This window comes from Phyllobates terribilis, unplaced genomic scaffold (genome assembly GCF_046119375.1).
Source record: "Phyllobates terribilis strain yellow unplaced genomic scaffold, ASM4611937v1 Scaffold_1__5_contigs__length_1240528914, whole genome shotgun sequence".
Classification (NCBI taxonomy): domain Eukaryota; kingdom Metazoa; phylum Chordata; class Amphibia; order Anura; family Dendrobatidae; genus Phyllobates; species Phyllobates terribilis.
The window spans coordinates 297,071,391-297,096,550 of NW_027362761.1; the positions used below are offsets into that span (position 1 = coordinate 297,071,391).

Here is a 25,160-nt window from a genome sequence, read left to right on the forward strand (position 1 = left end):
AAACTTAATGGAAACCTAAGAGCCGATACATGCTGCCCAATCCACAGGAAACATGAATCAGGCACTGACTGTATAATTTCAGCCATATGTTTGACTCAAACGATTCTCCCCGCTCACTCCCCTGGAGTGACAGGTCTCTCCATATACTCACACATAGGAAGAGACCTGTAACTCCAGGGGATCGGTCAGGGAGAATCCGCCGGGGACCCACCTGTCAGACTACTCACCCGTGCAGCTCGGTCCATGGCGGCTTTTAAACAATTTTTCACTGCATTGCGTTTCAGAGTCAGACAAAGTATCTGGCTGAAATGATGCAGCCAATGCATGATACATGCCCCTTTTGGATCGGGCAGGCAGCATGCATCAGCTGTGAGGTTTCCTTTAAGGTATCCTATGGAAAACTACTTCACAAAAGTTGCTAGGTATGTTAAACACTTTTTAATACCCTCATTCCTCACAACTAAAAACTCCACCCGGTGACAAGTTCAGCACTATTGCACCTCACAAGGTGACATCAAACGTAGAAATTTCAGTGGCTGTTCCGTATATCAAATGGTTTTCTAGAAGACCCATTTAGATTGACATAAAAAGTAACCTACATGAGATGAATGGAGGGATCTTCAGCTGCAGAGATTTCTTTAGCAAAATTGTGGCATATGAGTAACCCCTCAGGGGATGTACCCACAATGTGAATTAAACCATACTCGCATGCGGTGGGTCGGGTTTTAAAAGGGGGTGTTAACTGGCTGCATGACTTAACAGGTAATTGTGCATTTTTACCCACAAATCAATAAAGCCATTAACAGAACTTTGTATATATTTTCTCTCTACTAAACCATGCTATCATGTAGTTCATGATTCTGCCCACAGCAGCAGCTAAGGCTTTTATGATTCAGGGTTAAGGGCAGCAAAAACTGGTGATGTTACCAACATACAGGCCCTATGCAATGGTTTATGCATCACACAGGCGGTACATGCAGCTGATATACAGCCCTTTCAGAAGAAGGGTCATGGTGGGGCCCATTCCTTGTGGAATAGCAATGGCGTCAGCAGGCCTCATGACACAGAATAAGCTCACTTGAGGTTACATCGCGATTTACAAAAATAATTTTTCCATGGTGGAAAATAATACTGTTAATGGAGAAGGAACCGCAGACAGACTCAGAAAAAACTCAGAAAACAGAACCCGTAGCACAATTTGCATTTGGAAGAAAACAATAGTCCTCTAATTTCCAGGTCATTTTTTCCACATCATCCTGGGCTGTTAATGAATTGTCCTGCTGCATTGTGATTAAGAGAAAATTTCTGAAATAACATCAGTTGTCTCCCATACACAGTCAGCAGGTTTTTGCTATGTAATCAGAGCACCATAATGTAGGAGCCCAAACCATGATTCCAGTGATGTGTCATTTTCTGGGCTGTGGTTTGCTACTTCAATACAATCAGTATTTTCTTAGCAGAAGACTACAGGACTAGCTGCTCTACTGTCTCGTAGTCCAACCACGCCCCACCACTGATTGGCAGCTGTCACTATACATTGTGCCCTAAAAAGCTGCCAATCACTGATGTGGGTGGGTCATACACAGCTCAACTGTGATTGTCTTGCTACTGTTGCACCCAGTGAACTACGTGATACATAAGTGGAATTAGGGTCTCTGTCCCTACCTCATGCTGCCATCAGATAACATAGCAAAAACCTGCTGACAGTTTCCTTTTAAAAGACCATTAGGATTCCCACAGACCCTGAGAACAGGGCTCTGAAATTCATTCTTTGGGCTCGCTCTCACTTGCAATTAAATCGAACGAATGCAATCCGATAAAAAAAAAAATATATATATATATATCGGATTGCATTCAGACCAATTTAATCCTATGTTTCTGTGCTCAGTGGCGTTTTTTTTTTCCAGCTCCGATCAGACTATGATCGGACTGGAAAAAAATTATATGCTGCATTCGGATCGCACGCACCCATATAAGCCTATGGCTGCGTGTGGAACATCGCACTGCACTCTGATAACACCTTAGTGCAGTGCAATTCCCGCCAATGCCAGCAACAGAGGAGATGGAGAAATTGATTTCTCCGTCCCCGCTGCAGATGTCCTGCGATCCCCTCTGTGCGAGAGGATCGGAGCACTGACATTCGGTTTCCTCTCGCAGCAGAGCAGGAGCCGAATGTCATTAACATATCGAATCAGATGCCATACGCTAGTGGGACCCCAGCCTTTATGGGACTATCGGAAAAAGCTGAGCACTGTTTATCACGCTGTCCTAGGGATAATGGAGCTGTGATGTGCAAGTGCCGCCACCACTCCAAAGGAGAATTTTAGAGCCTTGTTCTTGGGATTGGCAGGGGTCCTAGAGATTGCACGGTCTGCATCCTTTAGATCAGAGGTCCCCAACCGCCGGTCCGCGGACCAGGACCGGGCCGTTGGGGTTTTTCAGCCGGTCCGCGGGGAGAGGGGGACCCTCCAGCCTCCAGCAGGGCCGCCATCAGGGCATGACTGCCCTGACTCCAGTATGGGGCCCGGCCGGTAGGAGCCCCCTCGGAGCCCCCCTCTTGTGCGTCTCTCTCCTCATGGGGCCCCCGGCCGCATGCTAAGCGCCGGGTCCGGGACATCTTAGCGCTGCGCTGCTGCGGCAGCACCTTCATGATTCCCCTGACTTCCGGTCATGTGACGGCGCCGTCACATGGCCGGAAGTCAGGAGAACCTGGTGTCAGTGATTTGGACGAGCGCCAGGATTCTGCAGGGATCGCATGGGGGTAAGTATAACAAGTTTTATTTTTTTTTAAATACAATTAACTAGGAGTTGGGGGAATGGGAGATGCACATGGGAGGGAGGGGAGAGATGAGAGATGCACATGGGAGGGAGGGGAGAGATGAGAGATGCACATGGGAGGGAGGGGAGAGATGCACATGGGAGGGAGGGGGAGAGATGCACATGGGAGGGAGGGGGAGAGATGCACATGGGAGGGAGGGGGAGAGATGCACATGGGAGGGAGAGATGCACGGGGGGTGGATGAGAGATGCACGGGGGGGGGATGAGAGATGCACGGGGGGGGATGAGAGATGCACGGGGGGTGGATGAGAGATGCACGGGGGGTGGATGAGAGATGCACGGGGGGTGGATGAGAGATGCACGGGGGGTGGATGAGAGATGCACGGGGGGTGGATGAGAGATGCACGGGGGGTGGATGAGAGATGCACGGGGGGTGGATGAGAGATGCACGGGGGGTGGATGAGAGATGCACGGGGGGTGGATGAGAGATGCACGGGGGGTGGATGAGAGATGCACGGGGGGTGGATGAGAGATGCACGGGGGGTGGATGAGAGATGCACGGGGGGTGGATGAGAGATGCACGGGGGGTGGATGAGAGATGCACGGGGGGTGGATGAGAGATGCACGGGGGGTGGATGAGAGATGCACGGGGGGTGGATGAGAGATGCACGGGGGGTGGATGAGAGATGCACGGGGGGTGGATGAGAGATGCACGGGGGGTGGATGAGAGATGCACGGGGGGTGGATGAGAGATGCACGGGGGGTGGATGAGAGATGCACGGGGGGTGGATGAGAGATGCACGGGGGGTGGATGAGAGATGCACGGGGGGTGGATGAGAGATGCACGGGGGGTGGATGAGAGATGCACGGGGGGTGGATGAGAGATGCACGGGGGGTGGATGAGAGATGCACGGGGGGTGGATGAGAGATGCACGGGGGGTGGATGAGAGATGCACGGGGGGTGGATGAGAGATGCACGGGGGGTGGATGAGAGATGCACGGGGGGTGGATGAGAGATGCACGGGGGGTGGATGAGAGATGCACGGGGGGTGGATGAGAGATGCACGGGGGGTGGATGAGAGATGCACGGGGGGTGGATGAGAGATGCACGGGGGGTGGATGAGAGATGCACGGGGGGTGGATGAGAGATGCACGGGGGGTGGATGAGAGATGCACGGGGGGTGGATGAGAGATGCACGGGGGGTGGATGAGAGATGCACGGGGGGTGGATGAGAGATGCACGGGGGGTGGATGAGAGATGCACGGGGGGTGGATGAGAGATGCACGGGGGGTGGATGAGAGATGCACGGGGGGTGGATGAGAGATGCACGGGGGGTGGATGAGAGATGCACGGGGGGGGGATGAGATGCACGGGGGGGGGATGAGATGCACGGGGGGGGATGAGAGATGCACGGGGGGGGATGAGAGATGCACGGGGGGGATGAGAGATGCACGGGGGGGGATGAGAGATGCACGGAGGGGGATGAGAGATGCACGGAGGGGGATGAGAGATGCACGGAGGGGGATGAGAGATGCACGGAGGGGGATGAGAGATGCACGGAGGGGGATGAGAGATGCACGGAGGGGGATGAGAGATGCACGGAGGGGGATGAGAGATGCACGGAGGGGGATGAGAGATGCACGGGGGTGAGCTGCACATGGGGGGGTGAGAGATGCACATGGGGGGGTTATGTTTACATAACTTTGTTGCCTTATGAAGGGCGGGGGGGGCCCCCAAAAATTTCTTGCACAGGGGCCCACTACAGTCTGTGTCCGCCCCAGGGATGAAGTAAATGCAGCTGAACAGCAGCTGTCAGGACAGCTGCCCTGTCCTGCTGCAGGGCGTGATGGGGCCTCAGTGATGCGGCTCCTGGCACAGCACATTATGTGGGGCTCCTGGCATAGCTCCTGGCGGGGACCTGGTCTACACTATATGATAAGTATGCACTAAACTCCAAATCCCTCCATTACCCCGCCCCCATATGACCAAAGCCCCGCCCACCCCACCCCCTCCTTGCTGGGCCATGGAAAAATGATCTTGCTTCAAGCCGGTCCCTGGTGCAAAAAAGGTTGGGGACCACTGCTTTAGATAGCTGATCACGTTTACTAATGCAAATAACTTTTCTATGGCTTTTATACCAAAGCATTTTGCGCTTACTTTAATGAAAATAGAAAAAATAAAGAAACTATAGTCTTGGTAACATATCTCTTATAGCTTTTGTATTACACTGACCAATAATATAAACATTTAGCAGAAAATATATATTAGCATTATTTTCACTGTCGCCCCTTGAGCCTCCATATACAGGAGTGTAACGTGACATTATCGTATCGTGCATATATAGATAAAACTTTGAACGTATGCTTACAAACCATTCCTGCAAAGGGAATCTCAGAAATGCAAAATAAAGACCCATCATGGTTAAAATGGTGCTGAGCAGTGATGAAGCAGTAACAGACCTTACAATTAACTGTTGTGGTTTTCCTTTGTGTCTCTTAAATTAGTGAGGTCTAAAGTAGCATTGACTTACCGTACGTACCAAAGACATTAGCCACCAATGCTAGTCACTTAAATGACAAATTCAATAGAATGGTCAATAAAGCACAATGTTAGAAGCTTTTTTCTCTCCTTTTCTCTTGTATAGTCTACAGCTCAGAGCAAATAGAAACATTGCACTAAATCTCCTTTATCTTCAATACGATTATAAAATAATCCTTATTTATGTAATTAACTGACCAGAGTAAAAACTTAGGATTTAATCATCATCAATTACTTTATCCAAGGGTGCAGCAATGTCTGCGTGACGGTAAAAATAAGATGTAGCAGGACTAAATTAGATGTTCACTGATTTTTTTCTTACATTTTATTTGTGATACACAGAAGCTGCAAAAGCCAAACAGTTCAATTATTAATGAAACCTGACTGCAAAGTTTTTTTTTTTTTTTAAACACACACAAGATGGCTGTTGATTGAACCACTGTCACTTGAGACCTCCAGAGTAAACAAGCCCCATTGGTGAGCATTCATGTTTAGGTCAAACGGCATCAGGAAAAAGACAGAGTAACACTAACTTTATTCTTGAGGGATATAAGAAGCGTCTGGTGGGTTGTAAGCTCTTGTGAGGAGAGCCAACTCCTTTTTTTTTTTTAAGTGGTTAAAGGGAACCTTTCACATCCCAAAACGCTATTAACCTGCAGATATGGGGTTAATCAGCAGGTTAATAGCATTTCAAAGCTGCCTGGCCACTACACTAAGTCCGGCCATAGAGTGTAAATTAACTTTATTCTTCCCGGCAGCATCCGGCTTTCAGTCACAGGGGCGGAGTTCCAGTCACTATTCTTCCCGGCAGCATCCGGCTTTCAGTCACAGGGGCGGAGTTCCAGTCACTATTCTTCCCGGCAGCATCCGGCTTTCAGTCACAGGGGCGGAGTTCCAGTCACTATTCTTCCCGGCAGCATCCGGCTTTCAGTCACAGGGGCGGAGTTCCAGTCACTATTCTTCCTGGCAGCCTCTGGCTTTCAGTCACAGGGGCGGAGTTCCAGTCACCGCGCCTCTGGCACTGACAGCCAACTTTGTACTGAGGCACTGCATAGCTAGCAGTCAAAAAGTGCCAGGGTGTGGTTACAGCAGCCGCTCACTATGTACTGAGTGGTTACTGAAGCCACACCGTTCGCGCCTTTGTGACTGACAGCCGGGGCCTGCTGGGAGGCATAAAGTTAATTTTCTCCCAGCAGCCAGGCAGCTTTGGACAGGTTCCATTTAATTGGTTTCTTTCTCTGCAAGTCTGACTCTCTTTGTGGATATTTCCTCTGAACTGTAAAGGGCTGCTGAAAATGTTGATGCCACTATAATAGTGGGATTAGGGGGATCTCCCCCAAAGGACAGATAATGCTGAACATTGACAATTCTAGAAAGTTTTGCTAGAGGTGGTTTTCAATCCTCACAAAACAGAAATATATTGTGAGCGAGAGAATTAGATTACCAGAAATTGAGGTCTTCCTAACGCAGTCAGCTTTATTGCAGAAAATCCATCCTCAGAACTTCCCCCTGGAAGAAAAAAAAAATATTTATATTATATATATATATATATATATATATATATATTATATTATATATATATATATATATATATATATATATATTTCACAAATTTGGATTTTTGCAGAATAGGTAAAAATTCTTAAAGGGAATCTGTCAGCAGGCTTTTGCTATTTAATCTGAGCAGCATGATGTAGGGAAAGAGACCTGCAATGTGTCATTTACTGGCTCCTTTTTGTATCAATAAAAAAAATCAACGCTTTATCAGCAGGAGATCACTAGAGGACTAGTTGTCTTGTGCCATGTAGTCCTCCATATTCTTGAGCTCTGTGTAACCCCGCATTCCCCACTGATTGATACCTTTCTGTGTACACTGTGCAGAGGCAGAAAGTTGTCAATCAGTGGTGTGGGTGGGGTTATACAGTAACCTCCCGCTCACGTAGCAGAGTGGTAACCATGATAAACATCGGGTTACTAGGTGCGCGTGTGCCCCTAGTAACCCGATGTTTATCATGGTTACGAGCCTGCTAAAGTGAGTGGTAACCTCCCGCTCACTGTAGCAGAGTGGTAACTATGATAAACAACGGGTTACTAGGGGCACACGCACACCTAGTAACCCGATGTTTATCATGGTTACCAGCCTGCTCCTGCTTCAGCAGGCTGGCAGCCAGGAGCAGGACATCGTGGAAAGATTCTTTCCACGATGTCGCTGCTCCCCTGATCGTTGGTGAGCCTGCCTGTTTGACAGCTCACCAGCGACCACATAGCGACACAGCAACGATCCCTGACAGGTCGTATCGTTGTCAGGATCGTTGCAGCGTTGCCAAGTGTGACGGGGCCTTTAGACCAACTCCAAAACACGTTGTCAATAAAATTCCCCTTTTTCGAATTTCCTGGTCAACCAAGTTTGCTTTGGACCCAGCATAGCCCACAAAACACTGCGTTTTACTCTTTCCTTTTGCTTAGGTTCTTTCCCCAATACACAATCATGGGGATCTTTGGTTGCAGCCATTAATGTGACATCAACAATGCGGTGAAAACAGAGATAGGAACAGAGGGGGGAGCCGGTGCTGGTTTGGGGGAGGGCAGACTGCCTGTTTTATTTTACCATTTTACAATTACAAAAGTTTTTAAGTGGAAATAACATTTTCATCATTAAAGTATCAGAACAGAATTTTGAACCCAAGGAAAAAAAAATGATTATGTCTACATTTGTATTGTTAAATTTATTTATTTTTTTTTTTTTACCTAAAACTGCACAATGATAAAAAGGTTGAGGTTTGGGGAAGAGTACCAATAAGTTTATTCCTTGTCTGCAACTAACACCCTATGTCAGTGGTGCAGCTCGGAAGGGGACAACAAGGGCATGTGCCATTTTGCCTTGGAAAAGGCATTTAAATACAAAGCTAAGGCAGAAAACTAAATGTTTGCCCTGGACGAGAAAGCCTAGTTAGAGCTCTGCGCTACACCGGTGACTATAACGTGTTTACAATACAATGTCTATAACGATTACCGGCAGTATCACAATTGTTACGTATTACGGCTTGTACACTCACCAGAAGCCTCAATGCATTTCAGAAAGGTTTCCATATGATGATCACATTTTGCTTCATCAGCATAAAAATATGTTCTGGCACTGATCACGCCACCACGTCTGTCACCAAATCCAGGCTGTACTTGGTATTTTTTCTCTCGTTGCACTGTACCTTAAAAAACAAAGGATATTGTACAATGACTATGACATCTAGGAATTATATGTAAAATCTAGTCTTCGTTTGCCTTTAATATTAGGAGTTATCTGAGAATAGAAAATGGGCTGTAGGGAAACCACTGGAAAGAATAAGTCTTTACAGGAGTTCCTGTTCGGATTGAAACTGTAGGCTGCAGCCAATCAGCAGATGCTGATTAGCGAAAACTATCACATGACTATGTGAGGAGACCAGCGGTGAACATAGTAACAAGTATGGATGAGCGGCACCAATCCAGGAGGAGAGTACAGGCCATATTTGTTTTCTCCCACCGAGACTATAATGTCATTATAAATTAGGCAAACCAAATGCTGTCAGCTGAATTTGTATAATCTCCAGTTAGTTTTCTGTTGATTTTGATTAAAATTATAATGGTTTCTAAAGTGATCAGATTCTGTATTAAAACACACAACACCCAAGCAATTACCCCTGCATTTAATCCCGCAATGCACTAATGGTCTCTCCCTAGCGGTTACATGCCGTATTTACGGTCACTGGCGATGCCCAGTGACTGCTTAATTTTCTTGTGACCACTGCTGCCAAAGACTCAGACTGTGAGGGGACCCTTAAACGACAACATATTAACAAATAAAGATCAGTTTTGCAGCTTCGATCTAAGCAATATACACTGCTCAAAAAAATAAAGGGAACACAAACAACAGAATATAACTCCAAGTAAATAACACTTCTGTGAAATCAAACTGTCCACTTAGGAAGCAACACTGATTGACAATCAATTTCACATGCTGTTGTGCAAATGGAATAGACAATAGATGGAAATTATTGGCAATTATCAAGACACCCTCAATAAAGGAGTGGTTCTGCAGGTGGGGACCACAGACCACATCTCAGTACCAATGCTTTCTGGCTGATGTTTTGGTCACTTTTGAATGTTTGTTGTGCTTTCACACTCGTGGTAGCATGAGACGGACTCTACAACCCACAGAAGTTACTCAGGTAGTGCAGCTCATCCAGGATGGCACATCAATGCGAGCTGTGGCAAGAAGGTTTGCTGTGTCTGTCAGCGTAGTGTCCAGAGGCTGGAGGCACTACCAGGAGACAGGCCAGTACACCAGGAGACGTGGGAGGGAGCCGTAGGAGGGCAAAAACCCAGCAGCAGGACCGCTACCTCCGCCTTTGTGCAAGGAGGAACAGGAGGAGCACTGCCAAAGCCCTGCAAAATGACCTCCAGCAGGCCACAAATGTGCATGTGTCTGCACAAACGGTTATAAACAGACTCCATGAGGGTGGTATGAGGGCCCGACGTCCACAGATGGGGGTTGTGCTCACAGCCCAACACCGTGCAGGACGCTTGGCATTTAACACAGAACACCAGGATTGGCAAAGTCGTCACTGGCGCCCTTTGCGCTTCACAGATGAAAGCAGGGTCAAATTGAACACATGTGACAGACCTGACAGAGTCTGGAGACGCCGTGGAGAGCGATCTGCTGCCTGCAACATCCTTTGGCATGACCGGTTTGGCAGTGTGTCAGTAATTGTGTGGGGTGGCATTTCTTTGGAGGGTCGCACAGCCCTCCATGTGCTCGCCAGAGGTAGCCTGACTGGCATTAGGTACCGAGATGAGATCCTCAGACCCCTTGTGAGACCATATGCTGGTGCGGTTGGCCCTGGGTTCCTCCTAATGCAGGACAATGCCAGACCTCATGTGGCTGGAGTGTGTCAGCAGTTCCTGCAAGATGAAGGCATTGAAGCTATGGACTGGCCCACCCATTCCCCAGACCTGAATCCGTTTGAGCACATCTGGGACACCATGTCTCGCTCAATCCACCAACGTCACATTGCACCACAGACTGTCCAGGAGTTGGCGGATGCTTTAGTCCAGGTCTAGGAGGAGATCCCACAGGAGACCATCCGCAACCTCATCAGGAGCATGCCGAGGAGTTGTAGGGAGGTCATACAGGCACGTGGAGGCCACACACAATACGGAGCTTCATTTTGACTTGTTTTAAGGACATTACATCAAAGTTGGATCAGCCTGTAGTGTGTTTTTCCACTTTAATTTTGGGGGTGACTCCAAATCCAGGCCTCCATTGGTTAATAAATTTGATTTCCATTGATGATTTTTGTGTGATTTTGTTGTCAGCACATTCAACTTTGTAGAGAACAAAGTATTCAATGAGAATATTTCATTCATTCAGATCTAGGATGTGTTATTTGAGTGTTCCCTTTATTTTTTTGAGCAGTGTATATATACAGTATATTTGTTATTACTCTCTTTGGGTAAAACAGTAAAACAAAATGACTCATGCTAAAGAGGTTTCTTTATGGTTCATAGGCAAGATATGACCACATTGCTTCTAAAGTCGGCATTATTTTGTTCAGTCCTTGAGTTCTGTATCAGAAGCCAAAGGTGAAATGTAGAAAGTATAGGAAACGTAAATAACTTCTGCGGGGCCCCTAAATGATGCAAGCCCATGTGTAGTGTATATGGTAGACCAAACAGCCTCACTGTAAATGAAGAAAAGGCCCAGGGACTTAAAGTGACATAGAACAAACCTTTAAAAAGTCATAATCAGCAAGGTTATTGGTTTTGGCTGCATTACAAAATGTCGAAAGGACTGACATGGTTTCATTTATTACTGTGTCCGCAAATGTGATTAAGAGCTATACATTCACTCCTGCCCTTGCAAAAAAAATATATTTTTCAAGTTCCCTTGGTGCCCGGCTAAGACAGGTCAGAAATGGGTGATTTATTAAGGCTGGACTTTACGGCTTCCCATGGCAATGCAGTTAGTAAAGCTAACTTTTTTTTTTGCAGCAATCCCTTATCAAACCTTACTTGCTGGCTGGTGTGATAATTCACTGACAATGCGCCGCCATGTAAAGCTTGGCTTTCTATGCTAAAATAGATTTAAACAGGGGATTATATTAGAGAAGGAAATCTCATTCTATAGTATATTTCTTACAGGATTCATTGCTTCAGTCTATTAGAAAATACAGGCTTCTGTTTAAATAGATTCTCTAACTCCTAAGGGGTTAAGACGCTATTGGGGCCTGAACAATAAATACTTGCTATTCCGAAAAGCATAGTCTGATCAATAACTATCTGATTTTCTTTTCGTGCCAGAAGTATAGGACATGTAACAAATGCATTTAAAAGGCAGCAAAGTTATACATGTCTCTTCAAGTCAATGTTCCAGCGTGCATTTATTAAAAGGCGATGATCAGCTTGCCTTTTTGTGCATCACCAATTCTGTACAAGATAAAATACACAGAAAATTATTCTAGTTGTATTCTGTATACGGATTAAATTGTATAGAATCTTGCAGTAGTAAGCCAGCAGGATTTGTTATTTCCAGCAGTCATGTCCCTTGGGAGATGAATGGGCAGAAGGTAGAATATGCACATCTCCTCTCCATTCAAGACCGGGTTCTGCAGAGCGCCATCCTTGAGATTACTGGCAGTGCCAACGGTCAGACCTCCAGAAATCGGTAAATTAGCCCCTATCCAATGGTTACAGGAGGAAGGGGAACTTACAATCCTTGGAATAACCTTTGAAGTACTTAATTTTTTTTATGGCATACTATATAATGTTTTGCCCACACTCTTTAAATCAGAGGGTAGAGGAACCGTTAAAATTACTTGTCATTTTTAACAATAGACAAAACTTGTTCATGGTGGGTACTGAATAATTTAGCAAATATGAGACATTGAAAAATCGAAGGGCCACTATTTATAATGGGATGTGTTATAACTTAAGTATGAGCCCTGTGACCAAGAGAGGCTTGGAGAACACACAAATGGCCCATTAAGTAGACAGATAAGCTGGAACGGCCATATGCTTTACTAGAAAAAGCCTTTAGAAATGAGATGCACGCAACCAAACATTATTTTATAAACTATTACACTATATCTTTTGAATATATGCAGATATACTAGGCAATGATATACCAAAGCGATAATAGGTACAGCCATATTAAGTAAGAAACATTACATAGTGTACTGTAAGCATGAATGTGTAAGTTAACAACTGCCGTCCCCAAGTTCAGTTCTTCAGGATCACATGTTACTATATACAATATATTGCAATCTTAGGATTAGTGACACCAGCATTATAGCAGAAGTAGGTAGTAATGGTATTAAGTCCTACTTGCCCCAAGTTTACACCTAATTACCCAAACTACATGATGGGAATGCTTCAACATTGTCAGTAATGCAAATTTTAGATTAACTTAAAAGGAATCTTTCAGTCCAAAAATCTGTTCAAGCTTTGTACAGGCGCTTAGTGCACCCTTGGTGTAGCCAAACAGTTCCAGCACCTGCCCATCCAGCACTGTCCTTTACTAACTCCTGTAAAGCCAGGAGGTGTCAATCAAGGAAGAGGGGAGGGAAAGATGGAAAATAAGTAGGTGAGCAGGTGAACTGAATTTTTTGACCACGACATGGGTTCCTTGAGTGCCTGTACTTTTAACAGTCATTTTGACAAACTCCCATTAAAATTGGATATTCTGTTGTGATTGACTTTAGGTTCTTCACTTTTGGCTGCTTTCTTAGATCTAGTAAAGCATTTTCTCCTGACATGCCATAGACAGGTGAGAGCCCAACTTTCATGAGGACATGGGCTCCTCTAAAGCAACAAAAATCGGTGATAACACTGAGCCAGAGTTAGTATGAAACCTACTTCAGGTCTCATTAATGGCTCAGATTGCTGATCGGACCCTTCTTGGTAGTACTTTTGTGCAGAAGTACAAGTTTTGTTACTCTTCATATATCTTGAGCAGTGTACAGAGAATAAATCATTCATACACCTTTGCAACATAATGAAGCTTACAAAGTCTCCTAAGATGCAAACACAAAACACATTGCATAGATTGTCTACTAATCAGGCATGTCAGGGGCAAACTCAAACAAGGACAGAAGGATCATGCTTTAAACAGCTCGAGAACGGCAAAATCTACTTGCGTAGGATGCCCACTGTTCATAACGGACTGTGTGGAGAGAGACCTTTCTCCAGGAAGGATCACAGGACATTTAAAGTTCCTATGCCACTGGAATATAAACTGCCATCTAACGGGGTTGGAGAAATTTTTGCACATCTTGAATGGGCACAAGACAAATGAAAGGGGTTGTCCAGAAGCAGAGAAAAACAATTATCAAATGTAAAATTTAGGCGTTAACTATAGATTTTTTTTAAAAAAATCTGTCTATTGCCCCATTTCAGGCCCTTTCTTCTTCTCCAGGAAGACTGCTTCTTTGATGTTTCTGATTGACAACAAGCTTCCTTCTCCTGTTTGTCGGCACATGACTAGAGACATACACAGAGGGGGCTGACTGTCCTGCTAATAAGATAGACCCCTGCTCCATTTCAGCTGATGCAGAGACAGGAGGGTTTGGATTAGCTAATAAACTGACCAGCAAACTAGGTACATCAATATATCATAAGGAGGGGACGAAAGCTCCTTGCCTAAAGGTAGAATGAACAATGGAGTGCAAGTTTCAAAGCCAAGGGGTTATGAAATTGGACAGTCCAATCAGATTTGAAAAACTGAAGTGTATTAGTAAAAGGGCTGGTGGCCAAAAGATCCCTGCAGTAGCCTGATGACTGGAAGCGATCAGCTGCAAGGAGAAAACATTTGCTTCAAGTAACCATACTACCAGTGAGCCACCAGGCATAATTTAAAAACTATGCACCGTCAGATTACCACTATATCTGAAGGAAAGCCCTAGACGCCTCTGTGAATCATGGCAGCCGCATTTAAAAGGTTTGAAATTGAGGAGGTGTCCCAACAAGCCCATTGGCAAAGTGATGGCGGGGTGCCAATGTCATTGTTATGGAAGTCAGGGGCTGTGTGTCCAAGTTTGTATAACTAACTATGAAGCCAGGCCTGAAACTTCAAAGGTGGTCAGTAATTTTAGAGCACACAGCAATATTATAGTATTGCAGTGCATTGTACAAGTGATAGAGAGACTGCTGGTTCAAGTCCCATAGTGGGACTAATAAAACAAAAAAAAATGTAAACAGTTCAAATTACCCCCCCCTTTCCCAGAACATAAATATATGGTTAGTAAGCAAAACGAAAAGTACATAAATTTGGTAACAATGTAACCCATATTATAAAGTTAACATGTTCTTTTTTTACCATAAAGTGAACTTCTTCAAAACAAAACCCCAAAAACAAAAGTTTTTTTTTCCTTTACACATTTTCAAATACATTGAATGGTTAAATGAATAGTGTTGCTGAAAAAATACAAAATTATCCTGGGGGGGGGGGAACCTTCAGGGTGTGTGCCCACGTAGCGTTTTACAAGTGTATTTGATGCGGAGTTTCCGCAGCAGAAACGCTTGTAAAACGCTTGGCAATGCGCACCCCATGGTCCCCAATGAAAATCCGCAAGTTCTATGCCCATGCTGCGAATTTTTCCGCAGCGTTTTTGTTGCGCACAAAAATCCGCAGCATGTCATTTAATTTTGCGTTTCCGCTTGCGGAATTGCCTTTTCAATGCATTTAAAAAATGCATGGCAATTCCGCATGTCGAAAACGCGCGAAAAACGCTTGCGAAATTCCGCATGCGTTTTTCCGGGAAAGGACATGCAGAAATGAAGCGCAAATTTTCCGCTTCATTTCTGCAACGTGGGCACATAGCCTCATACAGGAAAATAGTTAGAGATCATAAAAAATAAGGAGGAAAAAAAGTGAAAAGGGGCTCATTGTGGCTGTCGCCAGCCCTGGTTTAAATTCTTTTACATTTTATAAACAGCAACCAGATTTTTCTGCTGCTGGACAATCCCTGTTATCCAATCCTGTAAATTTATACCAAGCCAAAATTATTTCACAGTTTTTATAAAATACCATTCTAGTGTCACAATGTGGTGGCTCTATATGAACAGGTTGAGCTTATGACTTTGTGACATTACTGCTCTGGTCGAAGTTAGTAGATGTCTATGCAAATTTTTATTTTCTAATTTGAGTTATTGAATCAATGTGAGGCCTCGTTCGCCCGTCTGTTTAAACACGTACGTGAAAAGAAAAATGGTACTGGTGTCATCAGCATGTCCGTTTTTACCATCAGTGTTTTTGCGGTATGGATAAAGATAATTTGTAATGATAAACACAAACAACACATGGATTGTACACTGATGCCATCTGTGAGCTGTACGTGTTTTTCATGGACCCATAGACTTTTATTGGCCCTTGTCATCTGTGCTGTTGGGGAAAAAAAAATGGATATTTCTCCGCATGTTTTGCACAGTCAGGATCCGTGAGCAGCAAGGACAAGTGATCAGCACCATAGATTATAATGGGTACGTGTTGTACCAGTGAAAATGATGGATACAACACCTACGTCTGAATGAGGCCTTAGGCAGGTACCTTTTTTTCACATACGTGTTTAAACACGGATTTGTGAATAAAGCCTCAAAAATATAGTTCTGTCTCCAAGTGTTAGGAAATCTTCACCAGCCATGCTCTTCAATATGAAGTAGGAATCTCTTCAGAGATCCGGCAGCCGGACTGCCTACATGTCAAGTACTATTAGATTAGATACCATTTGCCATTGCCTGTTCTTGACTTATTCTGTGAAGTACACTTACTGCTCAATTTCGTCAATTGGTAGAAAAAAAAAAGTCTAGAAAACTAAGATACCTAGCGCCCATGGATTACTTACCCACATCTATTATTCATGCATTGTTATGAGCCCAATTTTACATCTCCTGACATTAGTTATTGTTACATTAACTGGGAAAATGCAGACTTTTACCGAGTTTATGGTGATAAACAGTGAGGAATGACTACTCCTCCCTTGTTACAGCAGGGTAGACAGAGGCTGAAGAGGATGTATACAGCCAGCAACGAAAACCAAATATCACTACCCAAACGCAAGCAAACAAAAGCAGGCGGCTATGCATGCGGACTGACTTGAAGTTCTGCTGCTTTCCGTAAGTACTGTATGAAGGACATGCAGCAATGCTGGTGCCGTCTTCAATAACAGACCTGGTAATCATTATTAAAACATTTCATTATAATCTGAAGAACAAAAACAAGTCTGCGTCATTTGCATTTATGTAACATTTTCCTAGAATTCCATGGAGGTTCGAGTGCACTAAGGTTTTTAAAATAAGTTTCAGGTTTTCTTTTGGTAACCAAACCTATATAACAATTAGTCTACTAGCAAGACTGGCGTTTGTATGCCTTGAAATAAAATAGGTTTACTGCTTATTTAGATTCCCAACAAAGTAAGGAGGCAAAAATCGACAAACTATTGAGATCAATCAAGAGGGGTTATAGTTAGGTGAGCGATATGCTTAAAGGGAACCTGTCATCTAATACATGCTGCCCAAACCATAGGCAGCATGTATCAGTCACTGGCTGTAGCGTCTCAGCCATGCATGCTTGTCTCTGAAATGCTGCAATGTTTCAAAGAATATACTTTTAGTAGCCGCCGGCGGCTTCTCCCTGTCTGCTGACAATGACCGATATGCCTCTGCCTATACACACACGCAGACAGAGGCTTGCCAGTCACTGTCAATGGGAGGGGGATGGGGGGAGAGAGAAGCCGTCAAGGACCAGTCTTTACAACTAGTCAATATCGCGGCTCGGTGGCTATTAAAAGTATGTTTTTCTCTGAAACGCCGTAGCGTTTCAGAGTCAAACCTACATGGCGGAGATCGTACAGCCAGTGGCTGAAACACGATGCCCGAGGTTTGGGCAGCATGTATCAGCTGACAGGTTCCCTTTAAAGAGTAACAGACGTTTTGATATTTATTTTTCCATAAGTCAATAGAAAACGTGTAATGTACCTTATACTGTGTGCACTATTAGGAAAATTGTATTTTTGAGGATTCATTTTATAATTGAACAACTTAAGAGCTGTCGGTTAATCCAAAAGGTTAATAAACATGAATATTTAAGAAAGAAAAAGTGAGGTTGTCTTTCATAGGAGAATATCTGTGTGTGGAGAATTATTATGCAACGAAATGAAAAATGTGAATTTGCCCATCTCAATTGTTCATTTTGATCTCTTAATGACTGAATGAAAACCAAACAGCTTGAAATGTACAAAAATATATACCGTATTTTGCGGATTATAAGATGCACCCCAAATTTTGTGGAGGAAAATAGAAAAAAATGTTTTTTAATAAACCGGTGCGTATTATAATCAGCTTACCTGGGAGGCGGTGTTGGTAGCGCGGGGTGTCCCAGGATTGCCGCTGGCTGAGGCCAGAGATTCTGTGGGGTGCCGGACATGCTCTGTCCTGTCCCCGCAGCATTTCCGGCACCCTGTCCGCATCTCCGGGACCCGCTCCACTGCAGCCGGTAAGGTGATTTTGCTTTCTAAGATGCACCCCTTTTTTCCCCCCCAAATCTGGAGGAAAAAAAGTGCGTCGTATAAAGCAAAAAATACAGTATTTCTGACATTTCCCCCCAAAATATCAATGACCAATTTAGCCACCCTTCTTTTCAACAACAGTCATAAGCCTTCCATCCATGGAGCGTCAGTTTCTTAATCAGCTGACGATCAACTTTTTGGGCAGCAACAACCACAGCCACCCAGGCTATTCAGAGGTGTACAGTTTTCCTTCACCGTGAATCTACCGTATAAAAAGGAACCACAAGTTCTCAATAGGGTTTAGGTCAGGTGAGGAAGGGGCCATGTCATTATTTTTTCATCTTTAAGACCTTTACTGGCCAGCCAATCTGAGGAGTGATTCGATGTTGTCCTGCATGAAAATCATGGTTTTCTTAAAAGATACAGACTTTACTGTACCACTGGCTTGAAGAAAGTGTCTTCTAAAAACTGGAAGTAAGTTTGGCAATTGTAGTGGAGGTCTGTGCCCGTTACGGATTCAGACACGGGACCATCCATCTGGCTCGTCATGAGTTACTCATTTCATTAGTCCATAAAACCGTGTCAGTCAATGTGTGCTCTGTCATGTATCGCTTTGGGGTATACATGCCTACTGGAGGCAGACAAGCACTCAGACGCTGTCTACTGCATCTGAATGTACGCCTCCTGTAGGCCTGTATGCCTGAACATTATGCAAGGCAGAGCACACGTTGACTAGGTTGGCACCATTATAGTTACTTGCCCTGTCAGCACATACTCCCTAATCCTGTTTTGTGGGGGTTTGGACGCAAGATCTGACGGGATCAATAAACGTGGGAAAGAACCCAATGTGAAAGCACCCTTAGAGAAATCCGCTTCTTTCTCCTCTTGGACTGATCATTCAGTCTCAAAGTTCTCAATTCTCCAGATTTTCCCATTGTGGAGAAAGGACATGAGAGTAGGTGCTCAAAGTTCTATGGAGAACAAATCATTCCAGTATAACTCACATGAGTATTTCTGTATCTGCCTCTATCTCCCTCCCCACCTTCTCCTCCCCAGAGAAGTTTATAAGCACTAATTGTCATCTATCTTCACTGAATACAGATGTTATCCATATAATGAAAGCGCGAGATCAATCAAGAAAGAGAAAGAAGCAAATTTCTCGGATAAAATTTATTACAAAGTTGCTTATTTCTAAAGGTGTGTTATTGATTTATGAAATAAAATTAAACACAATAGTTACTCTTAAAGGCCCATACCATTTGGGAAATGGAATGTTCCTTGCTGTTATGCAAAATATATAGGCCCCGATCCACCATGGTGTATACAAAAATAACCCTTTTGGCATTTGCTGGGCCACTATATACGGATAACAGCCTTTCATGCAAAAAAAAATTTTCATCCAGTCAATTTTTTTCCCCCCGATTGTAACATGGGATTCTATGGGTGAGAGGATTCTGTGATAGGATTGCATTAGGAAACTCTCCCAACTTGCACCACAAATGCCGAGTGAACAGCCCTTACTTATGCAGCGAGCAAGAATAACGTAGCAGTGCATAAATAAATGTGCTATTCATGAGAGGGTAACTTCAGGTGATAATCCCAGGAAGGTCATTTGAGGTTTGGGTGACAACTCCTAAGAAGAAAACAGTAAGCACTAAGAATTGAGTAAGCAGAATATTAATTTTAGGTGCATCACGCTGACTAAGCTTAGGTATGTCGGGTGTTTGCGGTACTAATATTACAGTATCCTTAACAGCTCTCTTGTAATGTCCAAGCAAATCGTTGCTTTGTACATGGAGTCACAATGCTTAAAACAGGTTTTCTAACAACTGTGCTCATGACATTCCTCCTGGAAATATGAGAATTGACAACAGGGAAAAAACACGCCCCAGCATTTTGATCGACAGCATGCTCTTCGTAGATGCGCTACAGAGCGAGTTGTCAAAAAGTGCCAGGGTGTATTTACAGCTCACACTATAGGGAGCGATGACAGAAGCCGCTCAGTGACTGATAGCCGGTGACTACCAAGAGGAAATAAGTTCATGTTCTCCTGGTAGTCACACATTCATTAAGGCAGCCAGGAAGCACTGCAAGACTATATACCTGCAGGAATTAAAAACATGCCAGGAGAGTGGACAATCTGCAGTTTTAGATAGAGAAGAATGTGCCTGGAGGTGAACAAGTCCACAGCTAGAACTTAGAATAAACCTTTAAATCAGTTGCACATGACATTGTACTGAGCTGCATATACAGTAGTTTGTTTTTCCCTTTACTACCTACACTACCTGAAAGCAGCTAGAACTGGACAGTGCTGATACTATTTTAAAAAGTCAGGCAGGACATGTGTAATACGAGTTCAGAATGAGATAACATGCGGGCGCCGAGATTCACTGGAAGAGTCCAAACATCTTCAGTAGGGTGATGTAATCTGAAGCCAGTGTGGGATTAGGACACCAGAACCATTGCCCTTTGCAGTCTGACCAATACTGATCTAAATCCAATTTTATTTGTACATACTCCAAGGACTATCAAAAAGATACCAGAATAAATCTTACCAAGATTTTCCTTTTCAGCTTCAGCAGTAGATGATCTGGAAGACAAAAGCAAAATGCAAAGTCAGAAAAAAACAAAACCATAAAACATTCTACACAAATAAATAAAATAAACATAAGAGCCAGTGTGTACTATAGACGTTTCAATTGTTCTATTTAATGGGACTGTTTTCGTTTCTTTACAACGTATAAAAATCCCCTGTTCTGCGTCAAGCCGTTTCTGAAGCCCCAACTACGGCCTATACATCTCAGATGACTAGTCCAAGGCAGGTTCCTGCCAGCTTCTCATTGCCCCACTCCCCTAGGCAGACCTGTTTCTTCCTATGGTTGAGAAATTGTCCATCTAGTGAATTGGGATTGAATAGTGAACTTGGACTAGTCACCCAAGACGTTAGTTTTCAAAGTAGGCTTTTTCTGAAACAAAGTAGCATTTAGCGTAATACATGAACGGCTGTAATAAAGTAGCCAGTGTCCGAATCAGGATGCCCGTGGTTCGGGCAGCATGAATAAATTGACAGGTTCTCTTTACAGCAGCAAAATTTCAGCTATCTTGGGTTATATCACCTGACTGTGTGCAGTTTCTGGTCAAAATTATTTAAAAATGGTAACGCGTACTGCATACTTGCTATAGGCTTGAAAACAAATTTTGTTTAACCCTTTCGCACCAGAGCTGGTTTTCGCCTTCGTGACCAGGCCAATTTTTTCAATTCTGTCCACTGTCACTTTATGTGGCAACTCTGGAAAGCTTCAAGGGATCCCACTGATTCTGAGACTGTTCTTTCGTGACATATTGTACTTCATATTAGTGGTAAAAGTTGTTCAATATAACTTGCGTTTATTTCTGAAAACATCGGAAATTTGGCGAAAAGTTAGAAAATTTTGCAATTTTCAAACTTTTAATTTTTCAATTTTATGTCCTTAAACCAGAGAGTTAAGTCACACAAAATAGTTAATAAATAACATTTCCCACATGTCTACATCAGCACAAATTTTTTTTGTTAGGAAGTTAGAAGGGTTAAAAGTTGAACAGCAATTTCTAATTTTTCCAACAAAATTTACAAAAACATTTTTTTTTTTTTTTAGGGACCACATTACATTTGAAGTGACTTTGAGGGCCCTATATGACAGAGAACACCCAAAAGTGACACCATTATAAAAACTGCACCCCTCAAGGTGCTCAAAACCACATTCAAGAAGTTTATTAACCCTTCAGGTGTTCCACAGGAATTAATAGAATGTGGAAGGAAAAAATAAAAAGTTTAACTTTTTTCCACAAAACTGTTACTTTAGCCCCAAATTTTTCATTTTTGCAAGGGTAGAAAGAAAAAAAATGGACCACAACATTTGTTGTGCAATTTCTCTGGAGAACGCTGATACCCCAATATGTGGTGAAAAACTACTGTCTGGGAGCACGGCAGGGCTTGGAAGGGAAGGAGCACCATTTGACTTTTGGAATGCAAAAATTGGCTGGCATTAATAGCGAACTCCATATCTTGTTTGGAAAGCCCGAACAAGTGACCCCATTTTGGAAACTAGACCCTTCAAGGAATTTATCTAGATGTGTGGTGAGCACCTTGAACCCCCCCCCCCCCCCCCCAGGGGCTTCACAGAATTTTATAATGTTGAGCCGTGAAAATTAAAAAAAAAAAAAAAAAAAATTCCCACAAAAATGCTATTTTAGCCACAATTTTTTTATATTCACAAAGGGTAGGAAGAAAAAATGCGCCCCAAAATTTGTTGTGCAATTTCTCCTGAATATGCAGATACCCCATATGTGGTTGGAAACTACATTTCAGCCACAGCAAAGCTCAGAAGTGAAGGCGCACCATATTGGAGAGAAGATTTTGGAAAGGTTTGTGGGCAACATGTCACATTGTCAGACCCCTGTAGGTGCCAGAGCAGCAGAACCCCCAAAAGTGACCGCATTTTACAACCTACTCCTCTAAATGAATTCATCTAGTGGTGCAGTGAGCATACACCACAGCTGTTCCATAGAAATTTATACCACTGGGCGGTGAAAAAAAAAAAATTACCACTAAAATTTTGTTTTAACTTCAGATTTTAAATAGGAAAATAGATAGATGGGTAAATGGTCGCTACACCCATGGATGAATTCCCACAGGGGTGTCATTTCCAAAATGGGGGTCACTTCAGGGGGGAGTCTGCCGTTCTAGCACTTTTCAGAACCGCTAAGTGCCACAACTGCAGAATCCCCCCTGATGCGAGTCTATTTTAGAAATGACACCCCTCTGAGAATTCATCTATAGGTTTACTGACCATTTTAACTCCATGTATGATTTCCAGAACAAGCACACAGTGAAAGTGTTATATTCTGGAGAAACTTCCCCGCCTCCCTCCCACCCCTGGAAATTGTTAAGTGAGCTCTACTCGAATGTGTCATTCACGAAATAAACCAATTGCTTGAATGACAAAATGGGATAAATTAATACAGTTTAAAAACGTGGTTCTGTATGGAAGATTTTAAAGCAGTCAGTCAATGAGGCATAAGGCTGGCAATTATGGGCATTGTGGGCAATAGTAGCGGGTATCATGCCTCATTCCTCTCTTGGAACATACACAACATCTTCTCTGGGGCTTCTTTCTGGTTTCTGTTGCTGGAATGAGTGCAATAAAATGTCGCTCAGTGAGTCTTTTCACATCCTCAGATTCTAAAGGATGAGCGGGGCTAACATTTTCAAAAGCAAGATTTCAATTACCTTTTCCTGATAATCATGGAAAGTATCTGAATTTCCTGCTTTTTTGTATAACACAAAAGAATTATATATGGCCACCTGAAACAAATAAATAACTAACTTTTATATCAGGTATATAATTTTCTGGATACCTGGTATGGCTGTAGAGCCTGGTCTGCAAGGTCTACACCCCCCATGTATTTGTTGTAGTCTATGACTGACACAGGTTTTTGCTTCAGAGTAGTGGATCCTAGCTCTACAGTGGCTCTTGTGGCATCAGTGTGGATCGAGCTGAGGATAAAAATATCCTTCTTATCCTTATACTTGAGGGCAAGAAGCCATCCATTGCGTACAGCCCCTGACTGCCCCTTTTGGAACTTTACATTGATCAATGATGTGTGGAAAGCACTGACTGTTTTAATGAATGGTCCCACAAGCTCCTATGGTGTATTCAACTAGGCTTTTAAATAGGGGTATGCTGGTGTATTAAGTAGGACATCCTGGTGGGTTTAGTTGGCCATTTTTCCCCTCAAATGCGAAAAGCTGATGTGCAAGAGTTCAACTGGATACATATTTTATACAGCTTTATTCCGAACCTTGCCCTCTTAAATTGCTTGAGGTGCAATCTTCCTTTGAATTTTACAAGGGACTCATCAATAGAAATGTTTTGTGTTGGGGTGTAGAGCCTTATGAACTTTTCTGCCAAGTCTTCAATGATGGGTCTGATTTAATAGAATTTGTAATGTTCTGGGGCATTTCTGGGCAGGCATTGACTATTGTCGTTAAAATGCCAAAATCTCATGAGCATTTCATAACGGTTCCTAGGAAGAACGACAGAAAACAGAGGTGGCTGAACAGGGTGGTTGGACAAATAGGACGGACCGAATGCTCGTTTTTTTAACAAGCCCCATGGCAAATGTAAGTCCTAAATTTTTTTACATTTCCGGAACATTAGTTGTCATCCATAAATTTGATCTAGCATAATTCACTAGTACCAGGGACAGCACTTGTACTGGGCAGTGTTCCCTGATTTGGAGAGGTTTCTCCAGTAGCGCTATTTGCCCCTCTTGTTGTACTGGTCCTTGTGTTTGAGGATGGACCAGAATCACTGCTCAATTCTGAGCTATCGCTGTCACTGCAATTAAAGCCCTTGAAATCCACATATCCATCTGACATTGCACTTTCTTCACTGACAGAACAAAAAAGGCATACGTCTCTACTGCAGTAGGAAACGAACGGGCCATTTTATTCGTTTTTATATTTATTGACAAGGCGATCATCAAATTATTGTTGTTAACACAATTGCGATCAAGCCTAACCCTAGCCTAATTTTATGTTTTTTTTTTAACTTCATAGCAAGATCGCTGACTGACACAGCTCTTGTCAGCAGCACTTGTGACACTGTTTCTCTTCTGAGCTCTCACTGACAGGAAATCAGAGGAGAAACAGCGTTTTTATGAGGCAGCTCGCCCGGGAAAGTTGGTTACTACAGAAAACTTTCCCAGTGATCGCCCTCATTGGCTGGCAAGACACTAACATCATCAGGACCTGAACAAATAAGGTCTCGAAGAAGTCAGGGGTCACAGCCAGCGTTCTGCAATGGAAACCCCACGTTATAAAGTTACGTGGTGATCCCGATCAACGCAAAATAGTCTGTCACCATCTTCTAAAATGCCATGATCACTATTAATCGCGGCATCTAGAAGATGGGAGCGGGTTAACATCATGGGGACCTGATCGAATCAGGTCCCGGTGAGGTCATCTGGAGTCCTGACCGTTGCGAGACTGCTGACCATAAACAAACGTTGGCGATGCACAGAGCCCAGCAAGCACCGATGTTCATCTACAGTGGGCAGTTGGGAACCGGTTAATATTACTTCCTGGGAAAAAAAAAAAAAAAGTTGTGTGCGCATTATAATATATATACAGCAGAGTCGAGTTGTCTTGTTACAAAACTACCTCTCCTCTAGTAGTACTGTCAGCTCAGCTGTTCTTCCTTTTCTACATACTGGTTGCCTGAAAGATGGAAGCTGAAGAAGTGTTAGTTGTCATCAGGCATAGC

The 25,160-nt window shown here is 43.6% G+C and overlaps 1 protein-coding gene across 1 annotated transcript in view; it reads right to left on the minus strand.

Moving 5' to 3' along the window:
• The window catches only part of PRODH (proline dehydrogenase 1), a 159,044-nt gene that overhangs the window by 72,390 nt on the left and 61,494 nt on the right, over nt 1–25,160 (minus strand). The window contains exons 3-5 of the mRNA XM_073673295.1: nt 20,409–20,443; nt 8,374–8,523; nt 6,762–6,826 (exon numbers count right to left, since the gene is read on the minus strand). Coding sequence (XP_073529396.1) covers nt 6,762–6,826; nt 8,374–8,523; nt 20,409–20,443 — 250 coding nt within the window. The remainder of the gene's footprint in view (nt 1–6,761; nt 6,827–8,373; nt 8,524–20,408; nt 20,444–25,160) is intronic.